The 20,510-nt window shown below is 39.5% G+C and overlaps 1 protein-coding gene across 2 annotated transcripts in view; it reads left to right on the plus strand.

Annotated features, from left to right (window-relative positions):
* The first annotated feature begins 3,915 nt into the window (after positions 1-3,915).
* The window catches only part of HTR3B (5-hydroxytryptamine receptor 3B), a 48,711-nt gene continuing 32,116 nt past the window's right edge, over positions 3,916-20,510 (plus strand). The window contains exons 1-3 of one of the 2 annotated variants that reach the window (XM_060399304.1): positions 3,916-4,002; positions 5,159-5,665; positions 14,752-14,912. In XM_060399304.1, coding sequence (XP_060255287.1) covers positions 5,647-5,665; positions 14,752-14,912 — 180 coding nt within the window. In that variant the 5' untranslated portion in view covers positions 3,916-4,002; positions 5,159-5,646. Of the gene's footprint in view, positions 4,003-5,158; positions 5,666-8,995; positions 9,094-14,751; positions 14,913-20,510 lie in introns of those variants that run through there. The other variant, XM_004016557.6, reaches the window with a different exon arrangement.

Below are 20,510 nucleotides of genomic sequence, written 5' to 3' on the forward strand. Positions count from 1 at the left end.
ATAAAAAACAATTTAAGACAGCCAACTTTACGTAATTGTATTCTTTCTGTGTAATATTACCTGCTTCATGGATCTCAGTCTTGTCGTGGTGAAGGGAGTTGCATAACTCAATGAAGCTGCGAGCTATACTGTGCAGGGCCCCCCAAGACAGACGGCTCACAGCGAAGAGCTGTGACAAAACGTGGTCCACTGGAGGAGGGAGTGGCAAACCACTCCAGTATTCGTGCCTCGAGAACCCCACGGACAGTATGAAAGACGAAAAGATAGGACACCGAAAGATGAGCCCCTGGATGGGAAGGTGTCCAATATGCTGCTGGAAAAGAGTGGAGGGCAGTTGCTAATATGCATTCAGTAACACTATTTATAACCTTCCAGATAAAGAGCATCAGGGCTTTACTTCCTCCTGCTCTTAGGAACAGAGTAGGGAAATAGCCCCTTAAGAAGTCACCGAGTCACTGGGAAATTCCCAGGAACCAAGCGTTTGGAGGAAGGAGAGTAAGTAAACGAGCAGGGAGGGATTAGTTGACATTTGTAAGCAGAGTGGAAGTAGATTAGATAGGTTGGTGTGAGTTGATGTTGGGGGGTATAAAGAGGGATATTCAGAACAAAGGAAAAAGAGTGGTAACACGAATAGAGGCCAGACGGGACTTGAAAATCACTGAAAAGTGCACCGTGTAATAAAATAGAAGACAGCTTGGCGTTTCCTGGGGCTGCAGTTATGACTGCTGCCACAAGGGGGCGCGCTCTGACCACACTCACTTTGCTCTCAGAGCGTTCCGTTTTGCAGTCTTCAAGGGCTCTAACTAGAGGTCTGTCACACTCCAGCCATAGTCAGCCAGCCTGTTATTAGTGCCAAGCCTTCCTCCTGGAGCAATGACAGTGTAAATTTCAGCAGTGGCAGAAAGGGGACAAATACAGCTGTTGTGAGTTTCAGGATAATTGCTACAGGCCATTTGGAGACAGCTTTATAATAACAGCACTTAACATCGACTTATGCAATATTTCACTTTTCTGTTTTATTTTCCCCCTTGACACTTTTTAACACGAACTTGTTAATCCACTCAACTCATGTGAATCTGGAATTCTCTGCCCCCTAGTTTTACAAAGTGAGGCTTGCAGCCCCCTGAAAAGTATGTGCTTTTTTTTTTTTCCTTCTCTTTTAAAATTAAAAAAAAATTTTTGTTTGGAGTATAGTTCATTTACAGTGTTGTGTTAGTTTCAGGCATATGTACATACTTTAGGATTCTTTTCCCATATAGGTTATTACAGAGTATTGAGCAGATTCCCCGTGCTATATACTAGGTTCTTATTATCTACTTTATATACGTGTGTGCGCGGGTGCTTAGTCGCTCAGTTGTGTCCGACTCTTTTCGACCCTGTGGACTGTAGCTCACCAGGCTCCTCTGTCCATGAGATTCTTCCAGGCAAGAATACTAGAGTGGATTGCCATGCCTTCCTCCAGAGGATCTTCCCCACCCAGGGATTCAAACCCATGTCTCTTACGGATCCTGCATTGACAGGTGGGTTCTTTGCTACTAGCTGTATAAGATAAGAGGGTTCAAGGATCTTGGGGTAGAGGTAATAGATAAGAAACACCTAGAATGCTGCTGCTAAGTCACTTCAGTCGTGTCTGACTCTGTGCAATCCCAGAGATGGCAGCCCACCAGGCTCTCCCGTCCCTGGGATTCTCCAGGCAAGAACACTGGAGTGGGTTGCCACTAGAATACAATGAGATAAATGCCAGCAGACGGGTGAACTGGGGAAGATGGAATAAAAAGAGGACTGTATAGCAGTGTGTATATGTCAGTTCCAAACTCCCAGTTTATCCCTCTTCCTCCTTTCTCCTGTGATAACCATAAGTTTGTTTTCTATGTCTGAGTCTATTTCTGTTTTGTAAATAAGTTCATTTGTATCATTTTTTTTTAGCTTCCACATTTAAGCAATATCATATGATATTTGTCTTTCTCTGTCTTCAGAGAAAGAAGACTTCACTTAGCATGATACTCCCTTGGTCCATGAAGTCGCTACAAATGGTGTTATTAGTGCTACCATGCTCTTTCATCTCACTCTCCAGCCTTTTCATGTGCTATTTCTTCTGCTCTCCAAGGTCTCCCCTCCCCTAGCTGACTGTGATCTTCACCCAGAACAAATGCCATTTGTGAAAAATCCTCTCCTCACCTACCCCAAATCCAGGCTCTTCCCCCATCCTCCCCACCCACCCCTCCCTGAACCAAACGGCATGTGGGATCTTAGCTTCCTGATCAGGGCTCAAACCTGTGCCCCCTGCAGCGGAAGCATGGAGTCTTTACTGGACCGCCAGAGAAGTCCCCTTTTTATTCCATCTTGCCCAGTTCACCCGTCTGCTGGCATTTATCTCATTGTAGTCTAGGTGTTTCTCATCTATTACCTCCACCCCAAGATCCTTGAACCCTCTCGTCTTTAGGTCTCCAGTGTCTACCGCAGTTCTCCATACAGTGAATGAATGAACAAGTAAAACAAGCTCTAGAAGATCAAAACCCTTGCCCATCTTGAGTCTAAAGCAGAGACTGAAATATCCGTAAATTTAGACTCAAACCAGAAAAATCTTACTGGCCACTGTTATTGACCATTTCCAGGCTTCTCCACTCCTGAATGAAGCTAAACAGAAAGTCCTGGGCTCTGTGGTGAGCCACAGGTCACAGGAGATTCCCCAGGGTGGGCACAGCAAGACTTCGAGGCTCATGACCTGTGCATAAGGCCTGGCCAGCAGGGCACACTGAGTGAGGCTCTTGGCCTGACAGCGCAGCCTAAGCAGTTTCCTGGAACTGCTCTTGTGGGGAGCATACACAGAAACAGCAAGCGCACAGTTCCATGTTCCTCTGTCTTTCAGGGGGACATCTCGCTCCTGATGACCACAAGACCTCTGAATTTTAAGCCGCCTCTGAGAGATTCAAAGAGAAGCATGAGCTTCCTGCATTTGTGTCCCATGTTTATCCTTTGCATGTCTTGCTGGCAGGTTCTGGAGCAAACCAAATAAAAGCAATCTTGATCTAAACCCAAATCATCTTTTTCCCCCATCCTTCATGAGATGGATAGTGAAAGAAGAGCATATTGGATGTGGTTGTGAAAAGCTAGGCCCTTCTTGGCATCATCTTTCTTGCATAAACCAAAATTATTTTCTATTTATTAATTCCTTCCTCCCTCTCCTCTTTCCATCCTTCTCAAACATTTCATGAGCACTCACTAGGTAGCAAGCTCTGTGCTGAAGACAGAAAGATGAATAAGACACAGTGCTCTGCCCACAAGGACTCCACAGAATCCTGAAAGAGATAGGAGAGTAAACAAGGAATGATACTACACTTGAATAAGTGCTGTAATGGAGGGGTCTGTGAAGCCTTGTAAGTTCGAGGTTATTGGGCACTAGTGTGTTAGTGGGTGTATAGTAACCAGCTGGTGGGAGGGACCCTGAGTTTTAGTGTTTGCTGGTTCCCATATGGCAAATGCTCCCAGCATGGCTGATTTCAAGCTACTAACTAATATCACTGAACGCAGAGCTTGGAAGGGATGTACACAGTTCCACCCAATCCTTTTTTTTTTTTTTTTTCAGTCACTCTGGATGCTTGCAGGATCTTAGTTCCCCAACCAGGGATTGAACCCATGGCCCCTGGAGTGGGAGCATGGAGTCCTAACCACTGGACCACTAGGGAAGTCCTCACTGTTGGCCCTTTTGATGCAGTAACAGCCCGTTTCAGTAGACCACCATGATTTCTGCCTTGTGAGGTTCTGAGCAGAGAATTTTATTCCTTTCTGTGCCTGGGCTTCTGACCTAGAGAACTTTGAGGTCACAAGTGAGCTTTGTTTTTAGTTGCTAAGTGTGTAGTAATTTCTCTTGCAACCATAGCAAACTAAAGAGAGCCTATTATACCCTTTTTATAGATATGAAGAATGAAGCTTAGCAGCAGAAAGCACTTTGACCAAGCCCATGAGCAGCTAACAAATGATGGAGTTGGGAGGCAAGATAAGGTATGTCTGACTCCAAAGTCTGGAACCTTAGCTCCTATGTTGTCATAGAAAACCATGTCACATAACCACAAAAGGTCAGGGTCTTTGTTTATTTTTAGGGACCAGAAAATGCACATTAGTATTAAAAAAAAATGAAATCCACAGGGAGGCCTGGCGTGCTGCGATTCATGGGGTCGCAAAGAGTCAGACACGACTGAGCAACTGAACTGAACTGAACTGTGCGAGGAGAAAAATCAAATGTTGAATGTAGCCTTGAACTTGAAGTGAAACCCAAGTGGTTACCTTGATATTTATTTCAGAGCACAATGCTACAGAGCAGAAGAAATTTCGTATGGGACTCTACTCATTAAATATTTGAGTTTGGCTTCAGTGACCATTTCTGCTTTCCTCCTCCAGCCTGGCCAGATGTGCTCAGAAAATTTGGTTCCCCCTGAATATGTACATCTGTCAAAATTCCTGTCAATTTTAGCACGACTGCCAAGGGAGTGAACAAAGAGAGTTAGCGATTAACTTCAAAGAACTTTGTTGGAGAGGAATAAAGATATTTAAGGCCTATTTTGTGAACTAATTGCATTTGCATATTTATGGGATTTACTGATATAGCAGTAATTAAAAACTATTTAGTAGTCTTAAAGGACACATAACTCAGTTGCTGTTTGCATAATAAACACTTCCTTATTATGTTTGCATAATAAACCGTCTCCCCCTGCTTCTTCAAAAGACTGGCCCATCTAAAGGGTGTCATATCTTACTTGGAAGTGATGGAAAACAAAGTGTGCAAGGGCTCATGGGAATGTGGAGAGGGGACCTCTGAAATAAATATATTTCTAGGTGCTCTCTTAATGATTGACCTGGTCTGAACTGCTATTAGAGAATGGCAGATTTAAACCTCAAATTGTCTCTTTTTCCCAGGCGATATTTAAGAAGCCTTACTGCATATCGCCTGACAATTCCACTTTTTTTACTTTAATACCCTGATTTGTCTGAAGTGTCTGAATAGGGTTCACGTTATACTCATCCTTCCTAAAGAGATGTCTTGTGTGTGTGTGCTTAGCTGTGTCTGACTCTTTGTGACCCCATGGACTGTAGCCCACCAGGCTCCTCTGTGCATTTTCCAGACAAGAATACTGGAGTGAGTTGCCATTTCCTCTTCCAGGGGATCTTCCCGACCTAAGGATCAAACCTGTGTCTCCTGCATTGGCAAGCAGATTCTTTACCACTTGAGCCGCCTGGGAAGCCCCCTAAAAATATGTCTAAGGATGTTTTTGAACTGTGGTGTTGGCGAAGATTCTTGAGAGTCCCTTGAAATGCAAGGAGATCGAACCAGTCAGTCCTAAAGGAAATCAGTCCTGAATATTCATTGGAAGGACTGATGCTGAAGCTAAAACTCCAATACTTTGGCCACCTCTTGCGAAGAGATGACTGATTGGAAAAGACCCTGATGCTGGGAAAGATTGAAAACAGGAGGAGAAGGGGATGACAGAGGATGAAATGGTTGGATGGCATCACGACGGACATGAGTTTCAGCAAGCTCTGGGAGATGGTGATGGACGGGAAACCTGGCGTGCTGCAGTCCATGGGGTCGCAGAGTCAGACACGACTGAGTGACTGATTTGAATTGAAGGAGAGTAAATTCTTTGACTGATGGGTGGTAAGAAACAAGGTGAGTAAAAACTGCTGAATTTAGTCAGTGAGAAGAGACAGTTTCCATGGGAAATTAAAGGCTGAGCAAGGGACAGACACCAAGTGTAAAGGCACTGAAAATATATAAACTAAACCCAGATGGGACAGTAAGGTTGGAAAAGAAAGCTCTGAGCCATCTGCTGGTGCAGAGCAGGGAGATCAAGGGAAGATCAGGAAGGATTTGGGTGCAGACTACTTCGAAGATAAGTCACTCATACAAACCTTTCCTGTCTCAGCAGAATTCACCAGCCAATAAAAAGCTGTAATAGGCAGGATCACCAGACTGTTGTTAAATTAGCTAATGAAGGTCATAATGTACCTGTATTACACATCATTAGCAATGGCCTTCCAGTAACAGATGGGTATATGAGATGGCGAGACAGAAGGGAGGACAAGCATGTCCCGGAGGGGTTGACTTAGAGCCGTGGCTTCCTACAGTGTGTGGCAGGATGATAATGTTGATTACCGTCTCAATTAAACCTTTGCATAAAGGCAAGCTTCTGTGTTCCCTGCCCATGACAATGTGCACTGATGTATGCAGCTTGCCTTTCTCCTGTGCTAATTCATCTTAGGTGGAAACCAACAATTCAGAGCATTTCTGGAGAGTGATGGGACTTTGAGGCCCTGACCAGTCCTTGGTGATCTTATCTCTTGTGCGTGCCTGCTCAGTCTCTCACTTGTGTCTTACTTTTTGTGACCCCCGTGGACTCTAGCCCTCCAGACTCTGTCCATGGGATTGTCCAGGCAAGAATACTGGAGCGGGTTGTCATTTCCTCCTCCAGGGGCTCTTCCCAAGCCAGGGATCAAACCCGAGTCTCCTGCATTGCAGGTAGATTCTTTACCTCTGCACCAAACACTTTCTCTCAAGGTTATTTCTGAAACTTTCCTTAACTTTGTATTCCGTTTCCTCTGCTAGGTTACATTTCCTTTTTTTTTTTTTTTTTCTCTGAAATATGTTCAAATGCACAGCAAAATTAGAAGTGTAGTAGAAATAACTCACTGCCCTCTCCCTGCTAGCCGTTTGAGAGTTCTTTGCAAACATGGTGACCTTTCACCTGTGAGTACTTAGAGAGTTATTCTTAGAAACAAGGACATTAATTTACATAATCTCAGTACAATCAAAATCAGGAAATTAACATCACTATGTCACTACAGACCCTGTTGAATTTCACTAGTTCACCCCAAAATGTTCTTTTTTTCCCCCAATTTTTTATTTTGAAAATTTCTAACAAAATGTTCTTTGTAACAAAAGTATCCACTCGAGAACCACACATGGCATCGAACTGTCAGGTCTCTTTAATCTCCTTTTGTTTGGTACTGTTTCTCAATCTGTCTTTAACTTTCATAACCTTGACTCTTTGGAAGATCGCATGCCTGCTGTTTTGTAGAATGTCCCTCAATATGGAGTTTCCTCCGGGATACATTCAAGTTATGAATTTTTGGCAGGATGAAGACAAGGGCTGTTGCATCTCCTCAGATCCTGTCTCCTGGTGCACAGCTCATAACTGGTGATGCTAATTTTCATTATTTGATTGAGGTGTTGTCTGCCAGGCTTCTCCACTAGTAGATTTTTTTACATCTCTGTAATTAATAAGTGTTTTATGTCAATGTCCTGTTCCTCATCCAACTTTCACCAACTGGTTTTCATCACCCATTGATGTTTCTTCTGTAAATTAGTTATCACTACAAAGATTCCATTCTTTCTTCTACATTTATTAGCTGGCATTCTAATTTAAAGGAAAATATTTCCCTTCCTCACATTCACCTCTTTACTTAAATCAGGATAGACTTGTGGAATATTTGTTATCCTGTTTTGTAGGTTATAATTCTCTGCCATCATTGTTGGTTTTGAAGCTCAAATCATCAAAGATTGGGCCAGAGGGAGCCCCTTCAAGCTGGCCATGTCCATGTATCCCATTCCCATAATTTCTTTAGCACTTCGTTATGGGACAAGGAGGTGTTCTAGACTCTTATGTTGTACTTTCCTGTCCCGGCCCGAATCACACATTTCTCCATTTCTTCTTTGCAGGTAGGTGTGCTATTTAGAGACCAAGTTCTGGGTGTTAGGCGTGCTCACTGCTGTTGGGGTGTCCTTGCTCCCAGGCCCTCTAGTGGACAGAGCTAGGAACATATGCATTTATGAACAGAGGCACACACGCAGCTTTACATTTGTATTTATTTCTGTATTCAGCTACATGTGTTGAAAACCAAGAGCTCACTCTGATACTTCCAAAACCAGCTCAACACTGCAGGACTCACCCTAGTTTTCTCCCTTTCTGTGTTTGCAACTTCTTTCACCAGCAGTGGGAAACTAATCAGGGTACACTGAGAGAGAGCTTCATGATTCTAAACAAAGGGATCACATAATTAGGAGAACAGGGATCAGGTATATATTTCTCCTCTCAATTTGTTCCGTGAAAACTTATCTCAAGCCAGTGGGCTCTACATTTGATTTAGAGTAAAAAGCAGACAGATGCTGGAAATGGTATGAAATTTAATTTTTGTTTCTAGAGCATCTAGGAGTCTACTAATGGAAAATAAATTTATGTGGAATGATGTATCTTTTTCCTTAATAATTAACAGTGAGTGGGGCTCAATCAGAAACTGAAAAAAGAACTTTTTTATGAACATTAAACTTTTGTAGTTTCATCTTTAATAAGCCTATACACATTCTCTCTTATGTAGTTACTTTCTGAATTGTGGGCAGTGAGAATTTAAGAAGCATTTCTGTTTATCAAAAAAAAACAATCAATGTTTCTTCTAATGAAAGGGGATTAGGAAAAACAAAACACACTCTTCCCACTGTACTGTTTGCAGTTGCTGTTCATTTGATGATACCAGGTTTCCATTAGCTTAGTGTAATTCAAGAGTCCAATAATCATTGTCAAATGCTGAAGATGTTCTGCATAAGTCTGATTTAGAACAGCTATTTGGATCTCAATTATTAATGAAATTAGTGTCCTGAATGTCAGCAAGAGCATTGCCTTAGGTAAAGGCTGTAAAGGAAATCATATTAGTGTGGAATTTCCCCTCCTTAGGGGCTCCTCTTAGATTACATTATTCACTTAGCTATCTCCTGTCAGGGAAATTGAAATGTTGGCCATGATCTGATCCTGGGGCAGAACCAAATGGAGAAGTTAAGGGGTATTGCAATGGCACCAACTCCAAAACATTTGTGTGGCATTGGTATTGCCTTTGGTCCCCTTCAGTGTTTACAAAATAGCATCAGCAAGGACGGCATAAACCGGCAAACAGAGAAGAATGGAGCAGAAAGGAGCTCTTTTAGGAAAGACTGAGTGACATTCTATCCAGCAGGCAAGTTGTGTTTCTCATCTTCAGGACGTGCCTGGGGAATACTGGCAGGTGTAATGGCTGCTCTGTGGCCCTTCGTCCTGGCAGCTGCCTCAGGTGAGTACGCTAGCGATTTTACTAGGCATCGAATATTAACGCCTAGAGCCTAGAGACAAGCCTTTCTATGTTGTGCTATGTAACTCCTCACAGGTGTTTGCTTTTATTTACCATCTGTAAAATGCCAGTCCGGTGAATCTACAAGGAGACCAACACTTTGTTATGACTTTGCTCCTACAATTATAGGTGTGTATATCCATAGGGCCACACAGTGGGGCTTTCCACAAAGTTAAAAGTATGCTCTGAAATGTTTGATAAATGTTTGTTTGATAAATTTTTCCTTCCTCAGAAATCAAGCTCTCTTTACAACAATTGATGTTGAGAGTTTGGAGCATTCTTTTTCAGATTTACTTGTATGTCTGAAGAGTATATTTTTATTATTCCAAAACAATCTTGGTCTTTAGAAGCCCACAGAGAGTCCCTTGGATCCATCATAGCTACAGACACCTGAGTGTCATTTTGGTGTTAGGGTTTTACATCCAGTCCTACAAAGTCTGTATAGAGGTGGAGTGTTTCTCTAAAGATGAGCTGTAGAAACTTGCATGTTTTGAATGTACAGTTCCCCTAAAAAAATACTTAAGAAACTAATACATATATGTTGTGTGTGTGTGTATATATATATATATTCCCCCCTACATTTCTGGAATTAAACTTCCATGGTGCCAGTATTAACGCTACCGTATTGAACCATTTGAGTTAGGATACAATTGGTTCCTAAAAAAATACACAGATCAAAAATTTATGTTCATGCTAGTGTTTCCCAACACCCTTTGTTCCTGAGGGTTCTCCTAGAGCTCATATCTGAATTTCCATGTTTTAAAATATAACTGAAAGTGGAATGAGTCAATTACAGAGATGAGGAAGGAATTTGGTAGCCAAACAGCTGGAAATGATTTTTTTATTGGATAGAGAAGAAAAATGGCCACTTATCATTAAAGTTTAAAAATCTTGGATGTTGAACTTAAAGGATAAAAGCATATCTTAATTATAAAAATGAAAACAGAGGAAATTTCATTAAATGCCAAATGGGTTTCTTAGCAGAAAATAATTGTCAACATTAAACGAAGCAAGATAAAATAGAAAAATGAAGGTTTGAAAATAGAAGAAATTCTTCTTAATGATTGCTCTTTTTAATGTTTTGTATTACGCTTGATTTTTGTTCTAAATGTGGCAGAGAAAGTCTTTTAATAGCGTCTCATAGTCAGCACTTGACCATAAATCATACTGAGAATTTACCCTTTGAAATTTTACTGGGTTAATATCAGGTTGATTTATAAATATAAGAGCACTTAACAAACCACCAATTTAGAGCTGGACCCAGAGGCAGTGTGCTGGAATAGGATAGGAGGGCCTGAATTAGAACCACGTGCTCCTACCACACTGCTCACCAGCCATGTGACCCTGGGCGAGTCCATGTACCTCTCAGAGATTCTGGTTCCCTGTAAGTTAACTTTTTATTTTGCATATTCATGAAGACCAAATAAGAAAGCATTATGAAATCGTCAGGTGCAATGCAAGCGTAAGATATTGTTGACCTGAAAACACACAAAGACAGAAAATAACAATGAGCTGTTTCTTTCCAAAAATGTACACCATGCAACTCTTTTATTTATTTATTTATTTTATTGGAGTATAATTGCTTTACAAGGCTGTGTCAGTTTCTGCTGCAGAACAGAGTGAGTCAGCCGTGTGTATGCATAAATCCCCTCCCTCTTCGTCTTCCCGCCCAGCACCACCCCACCCCTCTCGGTCATCACAGAGCATGGAGCTGGGCTCCCTGTGCTCTACAGCAGGTGCCCACTGGCTGGCTGTTTCACACATGGTAGTGTGCATATGCAGCTCTTCCTTTTGAAGGGCTGCTCACTGTTGTTCCCAGTATTCTCAGGGAGCCAGGTCGCTGTAGTATCAGAGTAAGAGCCTGGCCTTTGGATCCAGATCCGCCTTGTTTAAATTCCATCCTCTTCTCCTGCAAGCTGTGTGATCTTCAGCAGTACTAACCTCACCAAGCCTAGAGTCCCTCACCTGTAAGTGAGTCCTAACAGGGTTGTAGAGTACCTATCTCACAAAGCTCTTGTAGAAGTTAAATGAGATAATGTACGTAAAGGGCTCTAGCCCAGTGCCTGGCACACAGCAAGGCATTTAATCAGTATTAGGTATTTAATAATACCACACACCTAAACCACTATTTCCTTGGAACCTCTCAGATATATTGTAACCTCTCAGATATATGTATTGTTATCTATTGTTCAATAGAAATTGATCAGAGACTAGATAGGAAATTCAGGCAAGTCTTTATTGGGGCCCCTGCTGCAGCAGGGAGAAGTTATACAACTAACAGGTTCCCTAGCTCACACTCAGAGCTGAGCTGGCTCTTTACATGGGATGAAGGTAGGGGTGGGTCTATGATTGAGCCAGAGGCGTGGCTTAGGTATTTTGCCCACCACTTTGGTAGTGTTGTATGCAGGGGGCATGTATGTAAACACTCTTCAGAAGTGGCATTTGGGATTTTGGTGTTTTTGTATCTTGTGCATAACTTGCCCTAATTACACATGCACATACTTATTTTTAGTCCCTTATAGCTTCTTTGTATTCTGTTTCTCCAGGAGATGTTTGCCCAGGTGCAAACACTACAGTGAAGGACCCTAGGTCCCAGGTCCCAGCCTGCTGCAGTTCTAGTCTCTTATAGTCCTAAAGGTGGTATACTCATTAAACCAGAAACAGCTCTTTTCATCAAAGTGCCCAGAACACTTTAAGATAGGTATGTATGTAACTCACTGAAATAAGGAAAGCAAAGGAATAATTCTATTGTATCCTCATCTTTTTAAAACCTCTCTTCACCTAGAAGTGGTTCACAACTCAGTTCGTAACACATTCTACTTTTCAGAAATCTTATGAATACATTATTTTATGCTGATCATTAGCAAAGGAGACAGTGCTAGAGTGGTATCTTTTCTGGGTCTGTTGATAGCTTCCATCAGTGTCTGTTGAAACATCACTGAACTGTGAGTCATTTAGTGCTTGTGTGAATGTCACATTAGCTTTCAAGGGGCATAATTTACTGTTAATTAATGGTCACTTAAATCCTTAATCTCTCTCTTGTAATTGATCTTTCTCCTCAGGCAAATTTGCATTCATAGTAGAAATGTAATTTATTATTTCTTTGCATTTTAAACAAAGAACTATTTCCCCCTGTAGTTTATTTAAGCACGCTTCCCTTTGCTTATTTTTCTATCACTCCTGGTTGCTCTTTTGTTCTTATTTCCAGCTTCCAGGACTTTCCCTTTTTACCCAACGACTTTGACTCTTTCTTGAAAATATGTTTATCCATTAGGGACCTATATCCACAGGAAAGATATCAGAGGGGAATTTGAGGCCCTATGAGCAGAGGGTGTAGAGAACATTCATTTCTCAGAATTATTAACTCTGTCTCAGGTGGTTTCCTGTATTGAAACACGCACATTTCAGTGTTTTCCCAGCTGGGACTTGGGAGATTCCAAGCGAGGTAAAACTGAAGTTGCCCTAAGTGAAATTCACAGGAAAAACACCAGACTAATTTTGCTTTGGGGTCCAGAATTCTTTCCCATAGGGTCAGCCAGCAAGAAACAGTCCCAAGTAGAGAGACTGAAGGAGAAGGGGGCAGCAGAAGATAAGATGGTTGGATGGCATCACCAACTCAATGGACAGGAGTTTGAGCAAACTCCAGGAGATAGTGAAGGACAGACAAGCCTGGCGTGCTGCAGTCCATGAGGTCACAGACAGCCAGACACAACTTAGCCAGTGAACAACAACAAAACAAAGATTCATAGCGCATCTTTGACAATCGCAGTTCACAAAAGCTGAAGACGATGCGTGATGTGAGCCACCCACCTTGGTTCCCAGACGCCTGAAGAGTGGCTGCCTCTTCTGGCTTCTTGTTGGATGAATAGTTAGGGAGTTTAAAACGCTCATTAGATTCCCAGCTCGGATGGTAATGAAAGTGAATATTCCACTGCCCACAATGAGTCTGGATGTCCCCTCCAGCACCGTCGTTAGCATTTTGGTCACACTGGCATTGATAAATCATAGAAATTGCTGCCTGTGGCGGCAAGTGACACGGTATCATTCATAAAGAGATGGGTATAAACAGGATCGTCGCACAGGGGGAAGGTACCTCATTTACAGTTTCCTGATGGAGCCTGCGTACCTTCAGCAGCTCATCAAAATAACCATCAAAACCGCTGAGAGTCGCGGTGAATTCACGCGCAGGACACCACAGATAGAGATCGCCTGCACTGTGGCGGGAGGGTGTGCAATTTGCTTCAGTCCAATGACTGAGGGAAGCTTTGAATCCCCCAGGGGCCGGCCAAGCTGGTGAACAAAATATCTTTTTGCAATTTCGAGAAAGCCCTCACGGATCTGTCGCTTCCAATTGCTGGTGCTCATTTCTCTCACTTCCTTTCCCCTGGCCTCTCCAGCCTCGATGCTCATCACGGCTCCTCCGCAAATCAAGATTCCTCGGTCACAGGAAATGGTTGTTCCCTGGGACCTCAGAGAATTTTCCCAAAATGAAGATCTCGTTTTCTGACAAGTGCATTTTAAGACAGACTGAGTGAGAGAACAAATACGATTTTTGAGGAGAAAAATATGAATTGTATTTTCCTTGAGTCCATTATTTAGAAATCCACACAGCTCTTTGGATTAAAGTGGTTTGTCCATGTTTCTGCTTGGGTTTTTCTATGTGATTTTTGAATTATAAATGGAAAAATCAAAAGAAAAATCCAAGGAGGAAGAAGTGCATCAGAAGCTTTCTCCTATGTACCAGGAGGGGGTGATACAGGAATAAAGAAAGGATGCTGTCCAAGATGCAAGATAGCTGTAAAGATGGAAACGTAGCTCAAGTTTGCACCCTCAGAGATGGAGTTGATTTATTTATCTTTACAGTGAGATTTCTCCTAAATTGGGCATTTAGGCCATCAGCTGACTTAATTTTTTTATTCTTTATTGACGTATAGTTGATTTACAGTGTTCAGGCGTGCAATAAAGTGACTCATTTACACACACACACACACACACACACACACACACACACACACACACACACACGGGCTTCCCAGATGGCGCTAGTGGTAAAGAATCCACCTACCACTGCAGTGGACACAAGAGATTTGATCCCTGGGTTGGGAAGATCTCCTGGAGTAGGGAATAGCAACCCACTCCAGTATTCTTGCTGGAAAATTCCATGGACAGAGGAGCCTAGCAGACTACAGTCCATGAAGCTGTAAAGAGTTGGACACGACTGAACACTTTTACTTACACACATATGTTCTTTTTCAGTTTCTTTTCCATTGTAAGTTATGATAAGATGTTGAATATAGTTCCCTGTGCTGTATAGTAGGTCCTCAGTTTTTTTTAACCTATTTTTTATACTGTGTATCTGTTAACCCCTAATTCCCAATTTATCCGAACCCCCTCTTTCCCATTTGGTCACTTGTAAATTTGTTTTCTGTATCATCAGCGTCCTTTAAATGTGTCTGACAAAATGTCCATGAGTTGGTCAGCAGATTGGGGTGAGCTAAAAACTATATTCTTCCAGGAGTGACTGAGCCCTGGGCAGTCTGAAGTCTCCTAAAGACGCAAAGTTCTTATTTTCACCCTCACAGTGATAGCTTTCTTTTTCAGGAATCCTGGCCATAGATACGCCTCATTCCAGCAGTCCTGCTCTGCATCATCTCACTAAGCAGCTATTACAGACATACCGGAAGGAAGTAAGGCCAGTTCACAACTGGACCCAGGCCACCACCGTATACCTGGACGTGTCAGTTCACGCCGTGCTGGATGTGGTAAGGACCATCCTACCATCTCCTAGTCCCATGATTCTTTTGTAAAATTACCCGCTATTTATGCAAGAGAAGTTTTTTGTCTTGAGACTCTCATTGAGCCGATAGAGAAATTAGTGTTAGATTCATCTTAGCAGTGAGCCTGGGGTACCTAATCATGCTAACTAGCCCCCAACTTACACTGTGAGGGGTAGATAGTCTAGAAATAGGAATCTCACAGAATTAAGATGCTTTCAGAATTGTGGGCATAGGTCACACACATATTTTATGAGTATTGCTGCAACCAGAAATGGTAATAGATATTATCTTCTGTGGTTCGCATTTCTTGGTGGTAACAGTAGGTTTATGAAACAATTTCTACAACTTACTGCTTGCAATTTTAAAATGAGAAAAAAAAATGTCTTGGTTTCCTGAGTTTTTAAGGGACTTTATACCTAAGACATTTGCTAAGGGTGGTAGAAAGATTCATGTATTAAAGCGTGTGTTTCCTACTATGGCTGAAAAATGGGTTATTGTGGGAATTAAATGAGAAAATGCATGTAGTTACTAGAGATCTTAGTTAACCCTCAGTAGACGATAGACTGTATAATTATCTCTGCTCCTTCTTTCTCCTTTTTCTTAATTACAAAGTCTTCAATATTAATAGATTGTAGATTTACTTTGATTTCTTTTAAAATCAGACTTTACTGAGCTTGTTAACATAGTTCAAAATTTTTTTCCAATTTACTCTTCAAAACCTTTTTCCAGTTGAGACATAATATACAGATACTGAAATGCACAGATGTTAAATGTACAGTTCAATGAGTTTTGATAATTGCATGCACCCACACAATTCATATCCCTATCCATATATCAAACATTTCCATCACCTTACAAAGATCCCCCATTTCTTTTCCAGTCACCATCCCCTCTATCCACAGAGAAAACCACCGTTCTGATATCTGTCATCATAGATTATTTTTGCCAATTCTGGAACTTTATAAGAATGAAAATTTGCTGTATGTACTTTGTGTCTGGATTTTTCATTCAGCATAATTTTTTCCCTATGTTTATTTATTTTTTAATATTTTTTATTGTGGTACAAGCCCAGTAATATAAAACATACTATTTTAATGATATTTAACTATACAGTTCAGTAGCACTAAGGACATTCACACTATTATGCAACTTTCATCATCATCCATCTCTGAAATTTTTCACCTTCCTAAACTGGAACTCTGTCCGCATCAAGCACTAACTCCCCATATACCTTCTCCACCCCACCCTACCCCCTGGCCCCTAGCATCTACCAATGTACCTTTTGGCTCTCTGAATTTGGCTGTTCTAGGTACCTCATATAAGTGGAATCAAACAGTATTTGTCTGCACCTAACGTATATTGAAATGTTTTTTGAGGTTCATTCATGTTGTACACAGTAGTTTTTCTTTTTTACTGATAGGTAGTATTTGGTTATGGCTATACCACGATTTGTTTATCCACTCTCCTGTTGATAAGCATTTGAGTTGTTTCCAGTTTTAGTATATTACGAATAAAGCTATGAACATTTCTGTACAGTATTTTGCTGTACATAGGTAAAACCTAGAAGTGGAATAACCACCACTTCTCATAGAATAGATATATATATTTAATGAGAAACTGCCAGATTGTTTTAGAAAGTGATTGTACGTTGTAACTCCCACCCATCAGCTATGAGAGTTCCCATTTCCCCACATCTTCACCAACATCAGGTATTATCGGTTTTGTTTAATTTTAGCCACTATGGTAAACATGTAGGACTATTTCACTGTGGTTTATTTTATACATCCCATGACTAATAAATAGGGTCTCTTTTCTAATGTGCTTATTGACCACTTGTGTATCTTTCCTTGTGAAGTATCTGTTTAAGTCTTTTCCTATTTTTTTTATAGTGTTGGTTGTTGTCTTTTGTTATTATTATAGATGTATAGGAATTGCTTGTATGTTCTGAATACAAGTCCTGTGTCATCTATGTATTGTGAATGTTTATTCTCCCGCTGTGGCTTGCCTACACATTTGCCTAATGGAGCTTATGAGGAACAAAATTTTAAAATTTAATGAAGTCCAATTTTACCAGTTCCTTTATTTATGGTAGTGCCTTCTGGATATTGTCTTAAGAAATCTACTCCATGTTCCTCAAAACATTTCCTATATTTTCTTTCAGAAGATTTATGGTTTTTAGTTCCTTATATTTAACTCTATGACATGTTGAGAATTAATTTTTACAATGGTGTGAAGTATAGGTCAAGGTTTTGTGTTTTGTTTTGCATTTAGAAAGAATTTGTTCCAGCACCATTTTTTAAAAAGTTTCCCTTTTTCCATTGGATTGCTTTGGTATCTTGACTGAAAATTAAGTTAACTGAGAAGTGTCAGACTATTTGTTATCTTGAAATCAGATAGTATGTGTCCTTGAACTTTATTCTTAAGATAGTTTGACTTCTTAGGTCTTTTGTACTTCCAAATAAATTTCATATTCAAATTTTATATTCATTCTTATCACATTTTACTTAAAAAAAAACCTGCTAGGAGTTTGTTTGGAATGCTGTGAGATCCACAGAGAAATTTTACGGGAGAATTGATATTTTAACAATATTGAGTTTTCCAATTGTTGAATATGGTATTTCTCTCCATTTATTTGTGTCTTCAGCAGTGTATTATTTTTAACATAGAAGTGTCATACATGTTTCTATTAAACTTATTCCATAGTATTTTTTATGCTGTTATAAATATTACTTAAAACTTTAAATGTTCTATTTATTTGTTGCTATTATAAAGAAACTGGATTAATTTTGTATGTTGACTGTATCCTGGGACTTTGCAAAATTCACTTACTAATTCCAGTAGTTCTTTTAAAATTAATATTTTCTATATATGCAGTCATTTCATTTGCAAATAGTTTTACTGCTTCCTTTTTTAATCTGTGTGCTCTTTATTCTTCTTATCTTGTCTTATTGCATTGTCCAAGACCTCTACCAGTGTTAATGGGTGTGACGAGAGCACATATCTGTATCTGTTCCATCCTCAGGGAAAAATCTTTCACTGTTAAATATGGTGTTAGCTCTAGATTTTTCATAAATGATCTTTATCAAGTTGAAGAAGTCCCCTGCTATTTTTGTACACTGAGAGATATTTTTAAAATCATGAATGTTATGAATTACACCAGTATTTTTCTCAATCAATTTGAATGGTCATATGATTTTTGTTTTATGCAGTTAATATGGTAAATTATTTTTGATTGATTTTCAAATGGTAAACCACTCCTGCATTCCTAGAATAAACTCTACTTGATCCTGACATGTAAACCTTTTTATATATTTCTGGATTTGAATTCCTACTTATGATAGGTTGCATCTATGTTAATGAGGACTATTGGGCTATGGTTTTATTTCTTGTAATGTAGTTGTCTGCTTTTGGTGTTGGTTTTATAAAACCAGATGAAAAGTGTTCCCTCCTCAATTTCCTGAAGGAATTGTATAATACAGATAATTTTTTTTCCCTAATGTTTGATAGAATTCACCAGTAAAACCATCTAGGGCTAGAGTTTTCTTTGTGGGAAGGTTTTTAAATATAAATTCAATTTCACTAACAATATACAGTTTTTTCAAATTTTCTATTCTTGTGTCACTTTTGGAATTTATAATTTTCAAGGAATTTGTCTGTTTTATCAGAGTTGCAAATTTATTTTTTCATAATATTCCCTTTTAATTCTTTTAATGTCCAAAGGATCATCAGTGATGCTACCTCTTTCATTCCTCATATTAATAATTTGTGTTTTTTCTTATTTCTCTTGACCAGTATCGCCAAATTGTTTATCAATTTATTTCTTTAAAGAACCAAATGTTGCTTTTGAATTTTCCTTTCAGTTTCTATTTCACTTCTATCTACTCTTATGTTTATTTCCTTTCTTCTGCTTACTGTGCACTTAATTTGTCCTTCTTTGTCTAGTTTCTTAAAATGGAAAGTTGTCTTGTTGAGTTTAAACCTATTTTCATTCCTAATTTTAGCATTTAAAGTTATAAGTTTTCCTCCAAACACTAATTTAACTGCGTCCTATGAACTTTTGATGCATTTTAAAATTTGAGATATATATTATACAGACTGAAACTCATCTTTTTTAAAGCCAGTCCCTTCCTCTGCTAACCCCAGTCTCTGGCAACCACAGATTTTATTTTGCTTCCTATGTTTTTGCCTTTCTCATATAAATGGAATCATATTGTATTTTCCTCTTTGTTTTTTGGCTTCTTTCACTTAGAATAATGCCTCTGAGATCCATCCATGTTGTGTCGTTGCACGGATCAGTAGTAGTACTCCAGTGTGCAAATGTACTGCGGTTCATTTATGTATTTGCCAGTGGTGGGACATGTGAGTTATTTCTGAGTTCGAGCAATTTTGAATAAAATCACTATAAATATTTGCATATGTTTCTACTTCTTTTGGATAAATACTTGAGAGTGGGATTGTTGAGTTGTATAAGGCAATTTTAACTTTACAAGGAACTGTCAAACTGCTTTCCGCAGTGGCTGTATCATTGTGCATTCCACCTGCAGATTATGAGAGTTTCAGTTCCTCCACATGATTTCCACACTTGATATTGTCAATCTCTGTAAATGTTAGCCATTCTGTTAGGTTTGTGGGTATCTCAATGTGGTTTTAAACTCATTTCACTAAAGGCTTATGATGTTGAACATCCTTCTGTGTGCTTATTTGTCAACTATCTATCTTTTAAAATGAAGTATTCACTCAGATCTTTTACCCTTTTTTCAAATCTTTTACTTTAAAAAAAAAATAGGGTTGTTCGCTATCTTATTATTGAGTTGCAAGAGTTCTTTGTACAGTTTCCGGATTCTATTCTGTCCAGCTAGTCAATATATTTCTCCTTACATCAATATATTGTGTCAATTATTACGCATTACAGGAGTCTTGAAATCAGGTGGTGTGAGTCTTCCAAACATAATTTTCTGTTTTAAAATTGTTTTGACTCTTCAAGGTACTTCACATTTCCATACACACTTAAGAATTAGTTCACTCATTTCCATTTTTAAGACTGACATTTTTTATTGAGGTTACATGAAATCTATAGATCAATTAAAGGAGAGTCAAAATATTAACGTCTAATCCATGACAACACTGTCTCTCTCCATTTGTTTAGCTCTTTAATTCTTTGTGTAATGTTTAGCATTTTTTGGTTTTGTACATATTTGGTTAAATTTAATCCCTAATGCACATTTTTGATGCTATCATAAATGGTATTTTAATTTTAGGTTTCTCTTTCTCACTAGCATACAAAATAGAAATGATCTATATATATTGGCCTTGACCCTGCCATTACATTAATTTTTGAGCCTTTTTGTAGATTTTTTCACATTTCCTATGTAGAAGATCATGTTGCCTGTAGATAATGAAAGTTGTACTTCTTTCTTTCCAATTTGTATGCCTTTTCTTTCATTGCTTATTGCACTGGCTCAAACCTTTAGTCCAATGTTGAATAGAAGGGTACACTGTTCTATAAATATAAATTCAATAAACATGTTTATAGTATTGCTAAGGATTCTTACAACTTCGATTTTTTTTGTTGTTGTTCTATTA

The sequence above is a fragment of the Ovis aries genome, chromosome 15, assembly GCF_016772045.2.
Source record: "Ovis aries strain OAR_USU_Benz2616 breed Rambouillet chromosome 15, ARS-UI_Ramb_v3.0, whole genome shotgun sequence".
Classification (NCBI taxonomy): domain Eukaryota; kingdom Metazoa; phylum Chordata; class Mammalia; order Artiodactyla; family Bovidae; genus Ovis; species Ovis aries.